The sequence below is a fragment of the Phaethon lepturus genome, unplaced genomic scaffold (genome assembly GCF_000687285.1).
Source record: "Phaethon lepturus isolate BGI_N335 unplaced genomic scaffold, ASM68728v1 scaffold8502, whole genome shotgun sequence".
Taxonomy (NCBI): Eukaryota; Metazoa; Chordata; class Aves; order Phaethontiformes; family Phaethontidae; genus Phaethon; species Phaethon lepturus.
In genome coordinates, this window is record NW_010522593.1 from 1 (window position 1) to 17,918 (window position 17,918).

At 40.4% G+C, this 17,918-nt stretch overlaps 1 protein-coding gene across 1 annotated transcript; it reads right to left on the bottom strand.

Annotated features, from left to right (window-relative positions):
• Window positions 1-9,349: 9,349 nt before the first annotated feature.
• Window positions 9,350-17,505, bottom strand: UTP15 (UTP15, U3 small nucleolar ribonucleoprotein, homolog (S. cerevisiae)). Its single transcript, XM_010281851.1, has 11 exons — window positions 17,417-17,505; window positions 17,148-17,332; window positions 16,706-16,884; window positions 15,768-15,893; window positions 15,002-15,137; window positions 13,778-13,862; window positions 11,319-11,468; window positions 11,026-11,127; window positions 10,692-10,825; window positions 10,131-10,189; window positions 9,350-9,594 (listed from the first exon to the last, which is right to left on the bottom strand). The coding sequence occupies exons 4-11, from the start codon at window positions 15,838-15,840 to the stop codon at window positions 9,371-9,373; spliced, it is 963 nt and encodes a 320-aa protein (XP_010280153.1). The 5' UTR covers window positions 15,841-15,893; window positions 16,706-16,884; window positions 17,148-17,332; window positions 17,417-17,505; the 3' UTR covers window positions 9,350-9,370.
• Between the last annotated feature and the right edge of the window lie 413 nt (window positions 17,506-17,918).

Consider the following 17,918-nt stretch of genomic DNA (forward strand, 5'->3'; position numbering starts at 1 on the left):
CTACAAAGTCACTTTCCATCATTTATCAGACGACTGGAAGCTTGCCAGTGTGGCACCCATCTACAGGAAGGGACAGAAGGAGGATCCGGGGAACCACAAACCTGTCAGCCTGACCTCAGTACTGGGGAAGATTATGGAGCAGTTCATTTTGAGGGTGCTCACAGGGCATGTGCAGGACAACCAAGGGATCAGGCCCAGCCAGCATGGGTTCATGAAAGGCAGATCCTGCTTGACCAACCTGACCTCCTTCTAGGACCAGGTGACTGGCCTAATGGATGAGGGGAAGGCTGTGGAGGTTGTCTACCTGGACTTTAGTAAAGCCTTTGGCAGCATCCCCCACAGCATTCCCCTGGAGAAACTGGTGGCTCGTGGCTTAGACAGGTGTACTCTTCACCGAGTAAAAAACTGGCTGGACAATCAAGGCCAGAGATTGTGGTAAACTGAGTTAAATGCAGTTGGCGGCCGGTCACAAGTGGTGTTCCCCAGGGCTCAGTTTTGGGGCTGGGCTTGTTTAGTATCTTTATCAATAATCTGGATGAGGGGATCGAGTGCTCCCTCAGTAAGTTTGCAGATGACACCAAGCTGGGCTGGAGCATCGCTCTGCTTGAGGGCAGGCAGGCTCTGCAGAGGGATCTGGACAGGGGCTGAGATTGACTGTATGAGGTTTAACAAGGCCAAGTGCCGGGTCCTGCACTTGTGTCACAACAACCCCATGCAACGCTACAGGCTTGGGGAAGAGTGCCTGGAGAGCTGCCCAGCAGAAAAGGACCTGGGAGTGTTGGTCAACAGTCTGCTGAACATGAGCCAGCAGTGTGCCCAGGTGTCCAAGAAAGGCAACAGCATCCTGGCCTTTATCACAAATAGTGTGGCCAGCAGGAGTAGGTAGGGAAGTGATCGTGCCCCTGTACTCGGCACTGGTGAGGCTGCACCTCAAATAGAGGTGAAAGGAGGTGGATGTCGGTCTCTTCTCCCAAGCAACAGGACCTCAAGTTGCGCCGAGGAGGTTTAGATTGGATATTAAGAAAAGCGTCTTTACTGAGAGAGTGGTCAGTCATTGGAACAGGCTGCCCAGGGAAGTGGTGGAATCACTATCACTGGAAGTGTTCAAAAAACATGTAGACATGGCAATTCGGGCCATGGTTTAGTGGGCTTGGTGGTGTTGGGTTGACAGTTGGACTTGATGATCTTAGAGGTCCTTTCCCACCTTAATGATTCTGTGATTGTATAAGCATGGGGTTGTGAAATGACTTTTCAAATTGTCACTCAATAGTCTCACATTACTTGACAGCAAGTAAATACACTTTATGACATTGTTATACAAGTTGCAGATAGTGATGGCCAACAATGAGAAAGTGTTCCATTTAGGAAGGAGAAAAGTATTTCCCATTATTTTAATTTACACAGAACACTCTAATAAATTTTGTAACCATGTAAGAACAACTGTGTCTATTAAATAAAACTATTTCAGTTTCAGAAGCCTTCCATGACCAAACATGAAGTCTTTAAATGGAATCAGTTCAACTACAGTTCAACAAGAACATATCTAAGATGTAATAAGGTACAAAATAATTTTTTGTCAGAAGTACAGAGAAAGATAGAAATAGTAGCTGAAATTCAATACTTGATCAATCCAGTCCTCCCAGCAGCAGAGCTAATCATCATCTATTTTCACTTCATTTGATAGTGAAAGATATGCAGGAAAGAATAGAAGTGTGCATAACAGTTTCTTCATAAGTCCAGCTTTAGCATCTTTCCGTAAATTCAGATGGTGATGCAACAAACCTACCAGATCCTAAGTTCCTTTTGCAGCTGGGGAAACAGCATCGTAATTCACAAAATAGTTGAGATTTGAGAGCTCATCTAGTAGCCATCCTTCCCTTCCACTCCCACACATTCAACTCCCTGAACAGAAAGGCAAAGATGGGGTTGACAGTTTAATAGCCCCATGGTTTATGTTAGCACTCCATTCCCTCTGCCAAATGAAATGTGCAACTACTGCCTCTCATCCACACTGGAAGAAGCATCCTCTTTTACTCAGTGTATACTAGTGACACAAACCCAAGAATTACTCATACAGAGAGGAGCAAAATCAGCTGGGTGCAACTGCTGACAAGACCACGTTTTGCCTTCCAAAGAACAGAAGGCGTTAGAATGACTTCCCAGAGAGAGCACGCAAGGAAGTCAGTTCTCCAGAACTCCATTCCAGACCTTGTTCTGGTCCAGCTAGTTAAATCTGAAGGAGTCATCTCCAGAACCACAGTCTGACCGCATGTTTGTCTTCAGTAAGCCTTAACAAGGTAATGGGGTTGTTTGAATCCTGTCATCAGTTGTCTGAATGCAAATATAAAGTACACACACAGTATGTGGTCACACTCAAACTGCTGAGTTTCTTCATAGAATCATAGAATATCTCAAGTTGGAAGGGACCCATAATGACCATCGAGTCCAACTCCCTGCTCCTCCCAGGACTACCTAAAACTAAACCATATGATAAAGAGCATTGTCCAGATGCTCCTTGAACTCTGACAGGCTTGTTGCCGTGATCATTTCCCTGGGGAGCCTGTTCCAGCAACCAACCACCCTCATAGAGAAGGACCTTTTCCTAATGTCCATTCTGAACTCCCCCATGATACAGCTTCATTCCATTTCCTTGTGCCCCATCACTGGTCACCAGAGAAAGGAGATCAGCATCTCCCCCTCCGCTGACCGCCTTGAGGAAGTTGTAGGCCACGATGAGGTCACCCCTCAGCCTTCTCTTCTCCAAGCTGAGCAAACCAAGTGACCTCAGCTGCTTATCCTAAGTCTTGCCCTGAGACCTTTCACCATCTTGGTTGCCCTCCTCTGGACACACTAATAGTTTGATGTGCTTCTCATATTGAGGCACCCAAACCTGCACACAGTACTCAAGGTGGGATCGCACCAGTGCGGTGTAGAGTGGGACAATCTCCTCCCTCGACCAGCCGCCTGTGCTGTGCTCAATGCACCCCAGGACATGGCTGACCCTTTTAGCTGCCTGGGCACACTATTGATTTGTTTTCAACCTGCCATCAATCCAAATCCCCAGATCTCTTTCTGTGGGGCTGCTCTCCAGCCTCTCATCCCCCAGTTTGTTTGTATAACCATGGTTACCCCATCTGAGCTGGTAAATCCAGTACTTGGTCTTGTTAAATTTCATACAACTGGTGATTTCCAAGCTCTCTAGTCTATCCAGATCTCTCTGTAAGGCCTCTCTATAGGTCCGCTCTATAGCTCAAAGAGTCCATAGCTCCTCCTAGTTTAGTATTGTCAGCAAACTTAATGTACATTCAATCCCTGCATCCAGATCACTTATAAAAACATTGAAGAGAACTGACCCTCAGATTGAGCCCTCGGGAACCCAGCTGATGCCTGGCCTGATTTAACCCCATTAACTATAACTCTTTGAGCCTGATCCATCAGCCAGTGGCTCACCCAACATATTATGGACTTGTCTAGCTGTATGCTGGACAGTTGATCCAGGATACTGTGAGACAGTATCAAAACCTTTGCTAAAATACAAAAGTACCACATCTACTGGCCTCCCTTGGTCAACTAGATAGGTGACCTTGTCATAAAAGGAAATGAAGCTGGTTAAAGCAGGGCTTTCCCCTTGTGAACCTGTGTTGGCTATGACCAATTGTGGCGCACCAATATGCAGTTTCTGTCTTAAAGATTTCACGGTTCCAAGGAACCCACACCTTTTTTTGGTACAACGGCTTGAACAGGTCTTGATATGGAGTGGACCCCAGAGAAGACTGAGATACCCGTTTCCCACAGAGCAGAGATACAGTGCAGGCACAAGGACTTGTTCCTGCAGAGCAGAGATACAGTGCAGGTGCAGTGACCGGTTCCTGCAGAGCAGAGATACCGTGAGAGGAGACACCAAGGCCTGCAGATGTGCTGTTGCCTGTTGCATATGCACAAAGTTTCTTGGAATCAGCCTGTTGCATATGCACAAAGTTTCTTGGAATCAGCCTGTTGCATATGCACAAAGTTTCTTGGAATCAGCCTGTTGCATATGCACAAAGTTTCTTGGAATCAGCCTGTTGCATATGCACAAAGTTTCTTGGAATCAGCCTGTTGCATATGCCGGTATCTTCTTTGCGCTCGCGCACTCTCTCTCTGTGTGTCTCCCCCCCCCACCCCTCCTCTCTTTGCCGAAGTATAAAAGACACGTTGCACAAGACTTGTTTGTTTAGTTGCCCAAGAGAATCTTACGGACTGAATTGCAAGAAAATGGACAGATGTTTGGTGACAGGAGCGAAATGGGCTAAGGTTCTCCCACCAAATCGGACTGACGGGACACCGCAGCTCCATGGTGGTAGTTATTCCAACTAATTCTTTCTTTCTTTCCTTTCTCTTTCTCTTGCATTTGTGAACCTGTTGTCAGGCACATAAAGTTACCTGATGCTGGACTCTGTTTTGAGTCTTAATTCTGTTCCGGAAAATATGAACAAAACCTCGCTCCGGTCTATGACCGGCATGCGACACCAATGACTGCATTGTTTCTCAAGAGTTTTTCAGTAACTCCCAGAATAACCTCCTCCATAATTTTACCACGCACTGAAGTGACAATGACAGGCCAATGATTACCAGAGTCTTCCTTCTTTGCCTTCTTGAAAACTGGGACAACATTTGCCAGCTTCCAGCTGACTGTGACCTGTCCAGACTCCCAAGACTGTTGAAAAACAGTGGAGAGAGGTTGTGCAATGACATCCACCAGCTCTTTCAGTACCCTCTGATAAATCCCACCAGGCCCCATACATTTATGCACATCTAGCTGGAGGAGCACATCCCAAACAAGTTCAGGGTTGGCTGGGAGTTTATCATACCCCGCAGTTACAGCATTCCAACACAGGGCTCCAGGGGTCCCAGGGCCAAGATCAGTGTTCAAGACAGAGGCGAAGAAAGCATTAGACGTCTCCACTCTGTCTTTATCCCTATTTGTGAGGTGACCAGCCTCAACAAGCAATGGACCAATGTTATCTTTGATTCTCCTTCTTATAAGCTTGTTTCAGTTTCTCATTTTTTAAACACACTACATAGCTCAGTCATAATATTAGATGATAAACATTTCAGTATTTTCTATTTTCTCATCATTAGTTACTCAGCTTTGAAAAACTCAAGCAATACAATACAGTAAATTCTGGCAGCACGGTCTTCAAAGTGGATCTGTTGAAATGCAAAGGTATTTACCCTCAAGAAGTTAGAACATGGAAGTGATCTAGCAATAAAAGTTTCACACATTAGCAGAACTAGTCCAGGGCAAAAAAAAGAGATCAGTGTCCCTCCTGACAAATGCTCAGTTGAAATCTTGATAAAAATCAACCAAGTGACCAACCAGCTCATCTCTCCCTTTCTCCCATGTAATTCAGGTGGATGAACACAGGAAAGAGAAGTCTTTAACTTACCATACTTTTTGAAACCCAGTCTATTTCTGGATGCATTCAGAGACGCCTCTTTTCTGGCAACCCTCCATGCTAACCATGCTCCTGAGCCATAACAATATTTGGGGGTAGGGAGGTGCTCCCTCTTTCCAATACACAGCTGCAAAAATGCTTCCTATGAAAAGGATGTCAACAAAAGTAACAGACGTGCTTTTCTTCTGTAACTATCTGCTCTGGGAAAAGATAATTCATTAACTATATTTCAAAGACAAATCAACATGGCAATTCCCAAATGAAGTCAAGGGAGATACTGTGTGCAATAAATCCCCACTTTTCTATATGAGCAGAATATATAGAATAAACTATAAAGAATATCCTTTCCCCAAACAGGACACCCAGAATTACATCTCCAATCCAATGCACAATTAACTATATTAACTATTTCAGTTCATGACATTCCATCTTAATGCTTCAAAATATTAGATGCTGGGGCATAAGGTAATTTCACTGATGGCAAAACAATTACATTTTCACATAAATAAATTAAATTTTCACCTGTAAACCAAAAATATGCATGCCAACCAAGAGTCTATTAAAAAGCCAAAATTTGAAGTTTTATATTAATATTATAATTTTTAAAAATCAGAACATGAACAACAGGAACCACAGTGGTAATAACAGCATCTTATTCTGGCTCCTCTGTAATGTAACTACGTAGGTACTGAAGAAAAACTTGCATAATGAAAAAAAAAGTATCTTACTAAATGGAAAAATAAGTAGTATTAATTTTTGTAACAGACAAGACCAGAGATACAACAAATAGGCAAGTCTGGCAAGCAGACTAGGTGTCACTTGAACAAAGACTAGGTTTCAACACAGAAGCACTGAATCCAGTAGAACTCAAAATACAACTGCCTCCTTCTACTCAAGTAGCAGAAAATCAGCTGGCCAGTCAGATAAAAGGCTTAAAATTTAATTTTAGTAGTCTTGTTAGTAACTAAGATCTTAAATAGCATTTGTTTTTCCATGTTTTTAACATATTTCCATTTGTGTAGATGGTACCTAACACTGCTTCCAGCTCTAACTTGGCAAACTCACTTGGTAGAAAAACATGAATGGTAAACATCATAATAAATCCAACTACCGTAAGATCACAGAACGGCAGAATAGTTTGGGTTGGAAGGGACCTTTAAAGGTCATCCAGTCCAAGCCCCTTGCAATAAGCAGGGACACCTTCAACTACATCAGGTTGCTCAGAGCCCCGTCCAACCTGATCCTGAAGGTTTCCAGGGATGGGGCATCTACCACCTCTCTGGGCAACCTCTGCCAGTGTTTCACCACCCTCAGTGTGAAAAATTTCTTCCTTCTATCTAGTCTAAATCTACCCTTTTAGTTTAAAACCGTTACCCCTTGTCCTAACACAACATGTCCTGCTAAAAAGGTCTATCCCCATCTTTCTCATAAGCCCCCTTTAAGTACTGGAAGGCTGCAATAAGGTCTCACTGGAGCCTTCTCTTCTCCAGGATGAACAACCCCAACTCTCTCAGCCTGTCCTCATAGGTGTTCCATCCCTCTGATCATTTTGGTGGCCCTCCTCTGGACCCACTCCAACAGGTCCATGTCTTTCCTGTGCTGAGGGCCTCAGAGCCGGACACAGGACTCCAGGTGGGGTCTCACCAGAGCAGAGTAGAGGGGCAGAACCACCTCCCTCAACCTGCTGGCCACGCTTCTAGATGCAGCCCAGGATAGTTGGTCTTCTATGCTGTGACTGCACATTGCCAGCTCATGTCCAGCTTTTCATCCACCAGGACCCCCAAGTCCTTCTTGGCAAAGAGAAGTCCTTCAGGGCTGCCCTCAATTCCTTCATCCCCCAGCCTGTACTGGTGCCAGGCATTGCCACCACCCAGGTGCAGGATCCTGCACTTGGCCTTGTTGAACCTCATGAGGTTCACACAGGCCCATTTCTCAAGCTTGTCCAGGTCCCTCTGGATGGCATCCCATCCCTCAGGCATGTCAACTGAACCACTCAGCTTGGTGCTGCCTGCAAACTTGCCAACTGCACCACTCCACTTGGTGTCATCTGCAAACTTGCTGAGGGTGCACTTGATCCAACTGTCTATGTCATTGATGAAAATATTAAAACAGTGCTGGTCCCAATACGGACCCCTGAGCGACACCACTTGTCTCCACCTGCAGGCTAGATCACTAGCCATTGACCACTACCCTCTGGCTGTGACCATCCAACGAATTCCTCATCCACCTAACAGCCTACCCATCAAATTCATACCTCTCCAATTTAGATCAAACTGTTACGATTAAAATCTATTTCAATCTAACTTCTTCCTATGATTCTGCTAGCCACACATCCAACTTCAAGGCACTACAATGGATACATACTTTAGACATTAATATTATCAGTAAGAATGAAGAATACGTTTGATGTCAAGGTTAGTGGTTTTCAAGCCACTAGGCTGCCAGGAGAAATGTCCACCTTCAACTCCAAGCACTGCTGAAAGGTCATGGAATAAGGAGGCTCCAGGAAGAGCCTACACACCAGAAAACTCATTTTGTGTGAAGTGTCCTAAGGGATACTGCCTGATTAAGTCACACAGTTAAAAGTAGCACACATTTCCTAAAAGACAAAAGACAGTTCAGGTCTATTAGCAGAAATAGAATAAAAATAGTAAAGTAAGCAGCAAGGAAAGAAGTTTAAAGTTTGGATGAACGTGCTCCTTATTATTACCTATTATAATCCTAAGTCTTCAAAACCAGCAGATCACCGTAGCCAGGAATGTATGTTGCTCACATAGTTAATTTAAGGGCAGACCAGATACTACTCCACGCTTTTCAGTCAAAGATTGTTAAGATTTTAGGTAGAACTTGCAAAATTGTTCAAGTTATTTCCACCACCAATACTCAACTTTCACCACCACACCTGAGAAAATTCCTTTTGCAGGAAATTCATATTATATCTCAAATTCCAGGCCTGGAGGAAAATGCAAGTCACAGAGAACAGGTAAAGTACAAAGTTCTGCCATACATGCATTGAGCAGCCTTTGGCACACCCATCTTTCTGAAGTACGCTATCCTTCTCCAGCACTGCTTGGAAGTTAAAATACACCATTACCAGTATGTATTGGAATACTGGTATTAGACTCATATTGCATCTACTGTACATTGAAAGTGATAGAATTACACAAAAATTGTGTTCTTTTACTTAACTGAGGATTTTCACAGTGGTGTGCAGTTTACTTACTATTTTTATTTAATTTGAATTAATTTCCCTTTAGAAATAAGAATTATCTATTTTCTAGAGAAATATAATTCATAAATGTATTTGCACTCTTCAAAAAATGAAACTAACAGATTTTTCAATATAGATTACCACATTTCTTATATTGCACTAAACAAAGCAAAACAAAAAAATAACATGCACTTGTTTTCTTAAGTAATTTTGCTGTTTCCTGTGAATTCATGGAATTCTGAAATGGAGATGAAGCAGGCAGAGAAAACACAGTGTAGTCAAGTTTTATCAAATGCACACATGGTTTTATTCCCATGGCCAAGTATGTGAAATGGGATATTAACCTTAAATAAGGACACATTAGCATTAGACAAACCTCAATTATTTTCTGGTAAATAAAAACTGAAAATTGTTGACTGTTTCTCTAAATCAAATAATGACTTAGTACATGACGCACAAAATGCTCTTTAAAAGAAGCTACATAACTTTGGAATAAAACTTTAAAATTCAATTGTTTGAAAAATATTGCATGGAAAATCTTAAAAACATCCTTCTTTCTCGGTCCTCAGTAATTCAGCCTATTCAAAAACAGTTTGGAAGACAAAGCTTCAACATAAGAGGGGCTTATTTTGAGAGTCACTATTATTAAAAAGTTACAAGAACAGATCATGTATTTGAAGTCCATATTATTTTTGTGACAATTTGTTGTGATGGCTGTCAGTCAGTTATTCATATTTGTTTCAATGGTCACTGTAAGACCATTACTTTTGTTCTCTTCTAGGTAAGTAGCTCTTTTCTTAGTAAAAGTAGCAAACAGTGTATCCATCATTCCCAAAACTTCTAGTAGCTCCTCTTGATAGTCAATCTCTTTTCCTATGGCTTCCTGAAGTTTCAAGAATTGTCTATCAACAATTGCTGACTGCCCAACCACAGGTTGATAAATATCTGTGAAGAAAAAAGTCACTTAAGAATCCACACATCTATAAAAACGTGAAAATTATATTAGCTAGTTAAGAGGTGCATTTAAGGAGTCTGACACAAGTCCGACATTGTGGACATATACGACAACTTCAGCGGTGTTCTGAAAACAGTGTTAATTATTGGTATGTACTCACAGTAACATTAAGTCAAACTAACAAAACCAGAAGCTTTTACTACCTCAAATACTATTTTTATCTCATAGGAGAAGCAGAATTCACTTGTACTATATAAGTATAGAAACATGAAGTATTAAAGATATTTGAAGACCATGAGGAGCTTCCTGCAGCTAGTGCAAATCATATACTGATTGTGGTCAAAGTATCTGGCAATAGCTCTTTTTTGGATCATTCTCTTGACACTGAGTTCATACTTATAAACTAATCCATAGAGGTTAGTTTGTAAGTTTTTATAAGGTTTTGGTTTCTTAAAAATGTAGCACTTTTTATCTTATTTCCAAACTACCTATATGGCTTTTGAGAATTTTTTAGTGTTGTACTTACCAGTGATCATATCTGCAACAGTCACCAGTACAGGAGTAAATCTAGGTTCAATCACACGCCTGCAAAATTAGAAGACATCCTAATTTTACTGGTTTTGCCAACCGCATTCCTCCCATCAACAAGCAGCTTTCTCATACAGAGACAGACTTTTTCTTCATGAAGAGACATCACAGAACAGCAGAGATGCAAGTCAAAAAAGCTACATGCAATGTTTACCCTTCCCCTTTCAGGAACGCAGTGGGGGTTGGAGGACCAGCGAAAGCCTCAGGTTAACGAAGTCACAAATTCCATTGAGAACACAGAAAATAAGGGACTAAGGATAAAATGGCTGACGAAGTACAATATACTCTCTTATACTATCAGCAAAATTTGTTTGTGCTAACAGGTAAACTAGTTCAGTACTATGAGTGAAATCCCAGACCCTGATATCAGAAAGCAGAAGGCATGTGAGATTTCAACGGTACCAGTATTCCACACACAATCTGTTGATACGCTATGGCAAAAGCTATTAAGAAGTACAGGTCTCAAAATAGTCAGAGAGAACTCAGGTTAAAATAATACCTTGCCACAAAAGTAAGAAGGAGATTAATTTGCTTCTCGTCTCGGCCTGCAAGCGCACTCCTCAGTGTTCCTCTGCGATGTAGCTCCTGCATGACTGCAACCGTAACTTCAGGAGTAGAAAGCCTGATAGGTGTCTGGACATATGTAAGAAGAGTTTAATACCAAAGCACCTTTACATACAAAACCGGGTTGATATCAGGAAAACCAAAACAGAACCCACACAAGTTTGATTCATTTCTAGTTATACACTGAAATAAAATTAGTTTGACATACAGAAGAAATCCACATCGGATCACAGCACACAACTATGATGAGACAAAAACCAATGCCTTACCTCCAGTACTGCATCAAGGGCCTTGGAAGACTGAAAGCTCTTCAGCAGCTTGTCATATTTCCTCAAAACACGTTTTACAGGTTTACTGACACTGAAATCTTCCTAGAATTGAAAGACGAGTTCAGAATAAGCAGACACCCACACGATGGATTAGATGTATTACCACGAACAAGCTTACGTGTCTTTGTATCTCCCCTTTCTTCAACTTAGCACGCACCAGAAAAAAAAAAAAAAAAAAAAACACACGACATTTTGCGGAGTGCTTCAGCATACATTTTCTCACCCCTCTATACCTGTCTTGGCATGTAAGTTCTTCCTTTCACATAGGTTCTATATGCTGGTTGTTTTTTCTTTTGAGACTTTTCTTTCCTTTCTTCAGGTTTTCTGTGTTTAACATTTAGTACCCCATTGGTCATGCCTACAACTATGGTTTCATCTTCAGGCTAAAACGAAGAAATCACAGAGTTAGGAACCTGGTGTTTTATTTGATGATGCATGCTTTACCATGCAGATTTTTAAATTTTTATCCTTCATGATATGGCTCTAGTCACAGTACTGCAGAATAAGTTAAGCTGGAAGGCACCTCTATGAGGTCCCGTGGTCAAATACCTGGTTCAAAACAGTGACAGCTCCAACATTATGATCATAAGCACCACTATCCATCTAATAAACATGTAAGAAATACCTGGAGGGATTACAGCCTGACTAGTGAACCAAGCTCAAATATGCATTAACATCCTTCTGTAAGTATAATCTATGACAGGTTTGGTTTTTTTTTTAGTGGCGTACAACTGCCTTTGGCTATTACATGCCATACAGCAGATATGAATACCAGCTATGAGAAAGCTATCATGGAACAGCAGGATTTTGAGAAACAAGTGAAAGTTGTTCAAAATACCAGTCACTAGTATAAATTTCACCTACATAACAAAAATTGCATGTATTTGATGCTAAAGGTTAAAATTTTACATGATGCACTGGCAAAAAGCACTGACTTCACATATAAAATAGTGAGTTATGACCTGTTACTATTAACAGATAATTCTATAAAAACAGTAAACATTAGCTGAATGCTCAACTGCTGATAAGAAAAATAAAAACAAATAAAAAGTGTTAGGAATTACTACAGAAGAAATTGAAACTATAAAGTCATTATGCCACTGAATAAATCCATTGTTTACCCACATCTTAAATCCTATGTGAGTCATTCTCAAAAAAAACAGTAGCAGATTCAGAATAAAGGAATCAAAAAACCCCAAGGAGAATTAAAGATTGGTTTGATTTAAGACAGAACTCTTCAGCATAAGAAAAAAAGATACTGAAGAGGGATATGATAAAAGCTTACAGAATTATGACCAGTATGGATGGAGATCAGCTGATCAATGTCTTGTTTAGGGGCATCAAATGAAGCTAATGAAGGTTCAAATGGAACAAAAGGAGGCAATTCCACACACAAGCAGTAGAAATGTGGAACGCCTTGTCAAGGAATCCAGTAAAGGAGTGAAAGTTAAAAGTTTGTCCAAGCTCAAGGAAAGACTGAGCAGGTTTATGTAAAAGAAATCCTTTGAATCACACAGGAACTACACTCTGATGAGCTAATCTCTCATCTGAAAATGAGTTTAGAGTTTGGGAGAGTATCAGGAAACTTATCAGACACACTCACCCTGGTTTTAGTTTTCCATATGCATCAACCTATGGCTATAGTTGGAAGCTGTGTCTGGAATTAGACCAGCCTTTGGTTTGGCCCAGTAGACCCAGTCTTATGTTCTCACATAACCATTTAAAAGTTGAGGGTTTTAATCAACAGGAAACAAAAGACTGTTTCAAAAGATACATACACAGCTCTAGTTATGCAAAACTACAGGTATTGCAGGTATTTTGCAGCTGCTGTAGAAGCTTAAAGAGTATGGGGTTTTTTTGTTTCTGTACTCATCACTTCAAAATAATTCAAAACTCATTTAGCTCTAGCTCCTTAGGGAACAAGGTAGGAAATGAAGAAAGGAAGACACCCCCTCCACACATATCTTCCCCTAGGTTCCAGAAGAGCAGGACAATAGTAAAGTAGCAAAGATCCCTCACAGTCCCTTTTACATGTCCTCCAGAGGCTACATAAGAGTGTGACTACATGAGGACAGCATCTAAAAAGTGGCACTAGCCTCCAAATTTCTGGCCAGCACGTTACTTATCCATTGGAAGTCAAAAATTTCAGTGAAATGAGTCTTTGTTTTCCGTTTCCAAGACAAGACGACACATGCCTTGGCAGACAAGTTTGTTTATGCTCATACCTCATGCCCTCTCCTCTTTTCTTCCTCAGACCAACCTGACACTAACAATTTTTAAGACAAGTTCACCCTAGTTTACATTTCTCAACAAACGAACTACGTTTTTTTTTCTTTTATCACTTTCACACAAGAGGACTCATCAGGTTCCTGAAAGGCAAGTGATGAGTACAATCTTCTTGAAGTCAAAGGACTTCCCTTCTAAACTGAATACTTTCCCTGTGATATATACGGTCCTTGATAAATACACAATTTTGTACAGATTAATCAGGTAACATCTGGTATCCAAATGTATTATGTTTAAAACTTCTTAAAACATTTTTTACTCAGGAGGAATGCATTCAGTCATCCTACTTTGCATGTAAAGCATTCTTCTGAAACACCCAGTAGCAACGAAAGCAAAAATTTATTACTTCAGTGACTTAAAAGGTGTCAGTAATTACCTTGCCTAGAAAGATTTCTAATGTACTTACCGACAATGCAAGACTGAGGATGGATGTTGCATAGTTAAAGCTGTGGACTACTTTGTAGGAAGTAGTACTGTAAATCTTCACATGCCTATATGGAAAAGTAATGATTAAAACCTTGTTACTAATGCCCTATTGTAGACACTTGACAGGAATTTCATCACTCCCACCTTCTAAAGATCATTTAAGGAAACTGAGTATTTATACGAAGCATTCTTCAGACTACCACGGAGCTTCTTGGTTACTACCTCTCCTGCAACAGAAGGATTCTGTTAAAAGATACAGAAAAGGACTATCCTTACCCAAAAAAGATGAAAATGGGGCAAGGACAGAAGAAGAAATTGAAGGTAGATATAGTGAGTATCTGACTTCTGCAATGCTTATTAGGAAGCACTAAGACAGCATTTCTTCTAATTTCTTCTTAAATTTTAAATGTAAGATCTATTTGACCATTTCTGAAAGTAGATACTCCTGTATCCTGCTTCTGTTTAAATATTTCTTACCTTCAAACAAATCATTAACAAACGGAAAAACAAAACATTATCTTACAACAAATATGAACTTTAGTTTTGTGAGCATTGAATGACAAACAGCTGCACAGCTAGTGTAATCCTTCAGTTTATGCTTTGCAATCATGAAGTTGGAGGAAGCCTAGGAAGTACAGGAGGGAAGGAGGGAGGGAACAGACCACTGTCATTTCAGACCACTTCATACTTCCAGCGTCTCAGAGGCAATAGATTTAGTACTGATACTCAGCAACTCAACCCAAACAAACAAGCAAGCAAGCAAGGAGGAAATATTTCCTCGGTGCACACTGTGTACAAAAAGCAACAGCAGAGACACAAAAAACAGGCTATTTAAAGGTGAATGATAATACACTTGTCAGTTATTTAAACTGTACTGAAGTTAAGAATAGTTACTTTACAGAGACTGCAAAGGTCACTTTAGAGATTCAGAAAAATTAATGCTTATTCAGAAGTTTCCCACTTGCATTCCCAAACGGCACACGCAGCCCTTACTGACATTCAGGCTAAGAGAAGGAAAAGGTTAATGTATATCACAGTATGTACCTTGTCCCCAAGACATGTTTTCAAATAAGTTACATCTGTAACAGTTAAAAGTGTTTAAGCCCCAAAAAACATGCAGAGATTCACACTGACGTATAATAACTTTCAAAGGAAAAAAGTCCTAAAGAATTTATATCACAGCAAAACCACAAAATATACTAACCTGTCCAGGGATCCTGACAATAACCTTTGTCCAGAGCTGTTCAGGCATAAGCAAGTTACAGTTTTATGATGATTTTTAAGTGAAACTAGTAATTGTCCACCTTTTAGTACATCCCAAACTTTGACATATCGACCTCCTGTGAGAAGGAAGCACACAAGTTTAACATACGTATACATTTACGCTTCTCTGAAGAAGTTTTTGGAGTCATACAGCGCTTCCTTCGTAGCAGTTTTCTGTACCTACTCACCGCCCCCATCCATTACAACCATCTCCTGGGATAGGACACTACCAGCCTGCTCTTTTTTAGAGCTGCTTATTCTGCAGTCTGCCTATTCCACAGGCACAGCTGAATGATTCAACATACTCCTTACCAAAAATACTTTAGATACCACTGGGTTACAGGACTTCTGATGCAATGGCAAGAAGATACTAAAAAATCTTGTCATTAACAGACAGATATATCCCCATCTTTCCAAAATTTCTTAAGCATGTTCATTCCTTCACTTTAGCACCAGGCTAACTAAAGTTTGTATCTTGTGATTAAAAGTGTCTCCTCTTTTTTGGACCAATTACATGAAAATCAAATCAAAAAGACCCCCAGCTTCACCCTCCAGATCAACACAGATTCCTAAAGAAGGTCTTTGAGAAATCCATCTGTTAGGCCACTTACCACTTTGTTACCAAATGAAAACACCACACAAGAACGAAGCAGCTGAAATATTTCTCAAATTAGTGCCACAGAAAAGAAATTTGATTTTACTGGTACCTGCAGATACTAGAAGCCCACCAGAAGGGAACAGAAGCACACTCTCCACAGGCTGGCCATGTTCTATTGTCATGACACTACTTTTGGTTCGTGCATCAAATAGTTTCACAGTGTGATCATAGGAACCTGCAAACACCACCATAAATAGCTTCAGTTTCATCATTTCAATTATTGGGTGGGGGGAGGGGGGCTGGAAACCATACAGGCATGTCCTACAATCTAAAGGAGCTCCTGCCAAACAGAGATTAAATCATACACTCAGAACACCTTGTGCTTTACCTTGGTTAACTTATAGCCTTCAGGCAACATAAGTCTTCCAATTCTAGCCAACATGTCAGGCCTCAAAAGTAATTTAAGTCTTAATTTTATTTATATAAATAAACTTGATTAATGGATGGTAAATATCAGGCAAACTAGCAAAACCATCTCTCTTGTGCCTCCTGAAGTAAGGAATACTATTTTTTTCATGGCAATTTACCACAGAATAGAAAGCTACTGCTAGGAAAACCAAAAGCAACTGGTTTCAAATAACTCCTCACACAACCCTTCATTTTTGAGTCTGCCAGTTTTGGGCTGTACAAACTACAATGGAACTAGGGTCCTCTGGAAAGCTGATAAAACATTTCAGTCAATCCCAGCTAAAGGATATGTTCACAGGATTTTCTTACAACTTTCAAAGGCCAGTCAAAACCATCCTGTTAACCCTAACAGGTTAAAGCAAAAAGACATTAAAAATCAGCTCGCTCAGAGCTTCCCTACAAACATCAGTGTCAAGCTTAAGCAGCAAGCAAAAAGGAAACAAAGTAGGCACTGAGTAGGAAGACAGATACTCCATGTTTAAAATACAATAAACAAGATCCTACTGTATCAAAAACTACCTTTCTGCTTTTTTCTTCAATTCAATCCAAAAGAAGCATACATAAAAAAGAAAGTCAAACCTGTTATGAAGACATCAGCATTCACTTTACTTGCACAGCCACATCTCACATAATCAGCATGTTCATTGTATGAGACGATTTCTGTAGCACTTGGAATATCCCACAGACTGGATGAATAATCATCACCACCAGAAAATATTCGGTATTTATCAGACAGGAAGCCCACTACATGAACAGCTCTAGAAACCAAAGTCCACAATATCCAAACTTAAAATATATACTTGTTAAAATAAATACTTGTTTCTAGAACGGTTAATCTGTATGAAGAGCTTATTAACGTATTCTCTCTAACTTAATTTAAATTGCTTTTCAGTAAAAATCTATGTGGGACAGTTGCAAGCAACATAGATTAGTATTAAATTTCCAGCAACATGCAAAGCAGACATATGTAAATACACCGAATAAGCTTATGCACACAAAGTAAAAAACAACCCTGTCTTACTTAGTATGACCATCAAATTGTCTCAGCGGTGCTTTTCCATTAATGTCAAAGAGGCGAATGCTACCTTCCTCGCTTCCAGCAACAAGCAGATTGCCATCATCTCTGTATGTGGCACAATAAGCAGCATCTTTGAAGCGAGAAAATGTTTTGACTGGTTCCTGAGAGTAACGACCATAAATGTGGATCTATCAAAATAAAAAGACATTAAGTTTGCTCATATGATACCAACTGAAGGACAAGAGCATAAAAACCTCAGAAAAGCCACTTACCCTTGAGGAAGCTGTGACAGCATAGTTATATGGAGGAACCGGGGAGAAGTCAATTTTATTTACTGCACCAAATTCCTTTATCTGAACAGGTGTCTAAAACAGTTGCAATAAAGATCATTAAATGTGCATAAGCACACCATCAAAAATTAAAACAGCAAAATAAAACCTGTTCTTCCCACAGTGAGCTCAAAATCCCATTTAGAGCCAAGTTATTCTCTAAATACCATCCTACTGAGTTTCTCTTCTGCCAGGCTACTTCTGCTCTTCCAAATTTTTTCCAGTTCACACATTACAGCTGACCCATAAATTATGTATTTTGAGGAAAAATCACCCTTATTCACTCACGCAAATTCAAAAATATTTTAATTACTCGCACGAAAGCGGTAAAAACAACAAAAAAAATTTCTAGGACAATAACTACGTCTGTTGGGCCGATGTGGGGCACAAGTCAGCCTAGTTTCCTAGAAAGCCACTTAATAAGTTTTAGGGCGATATTAAAGAA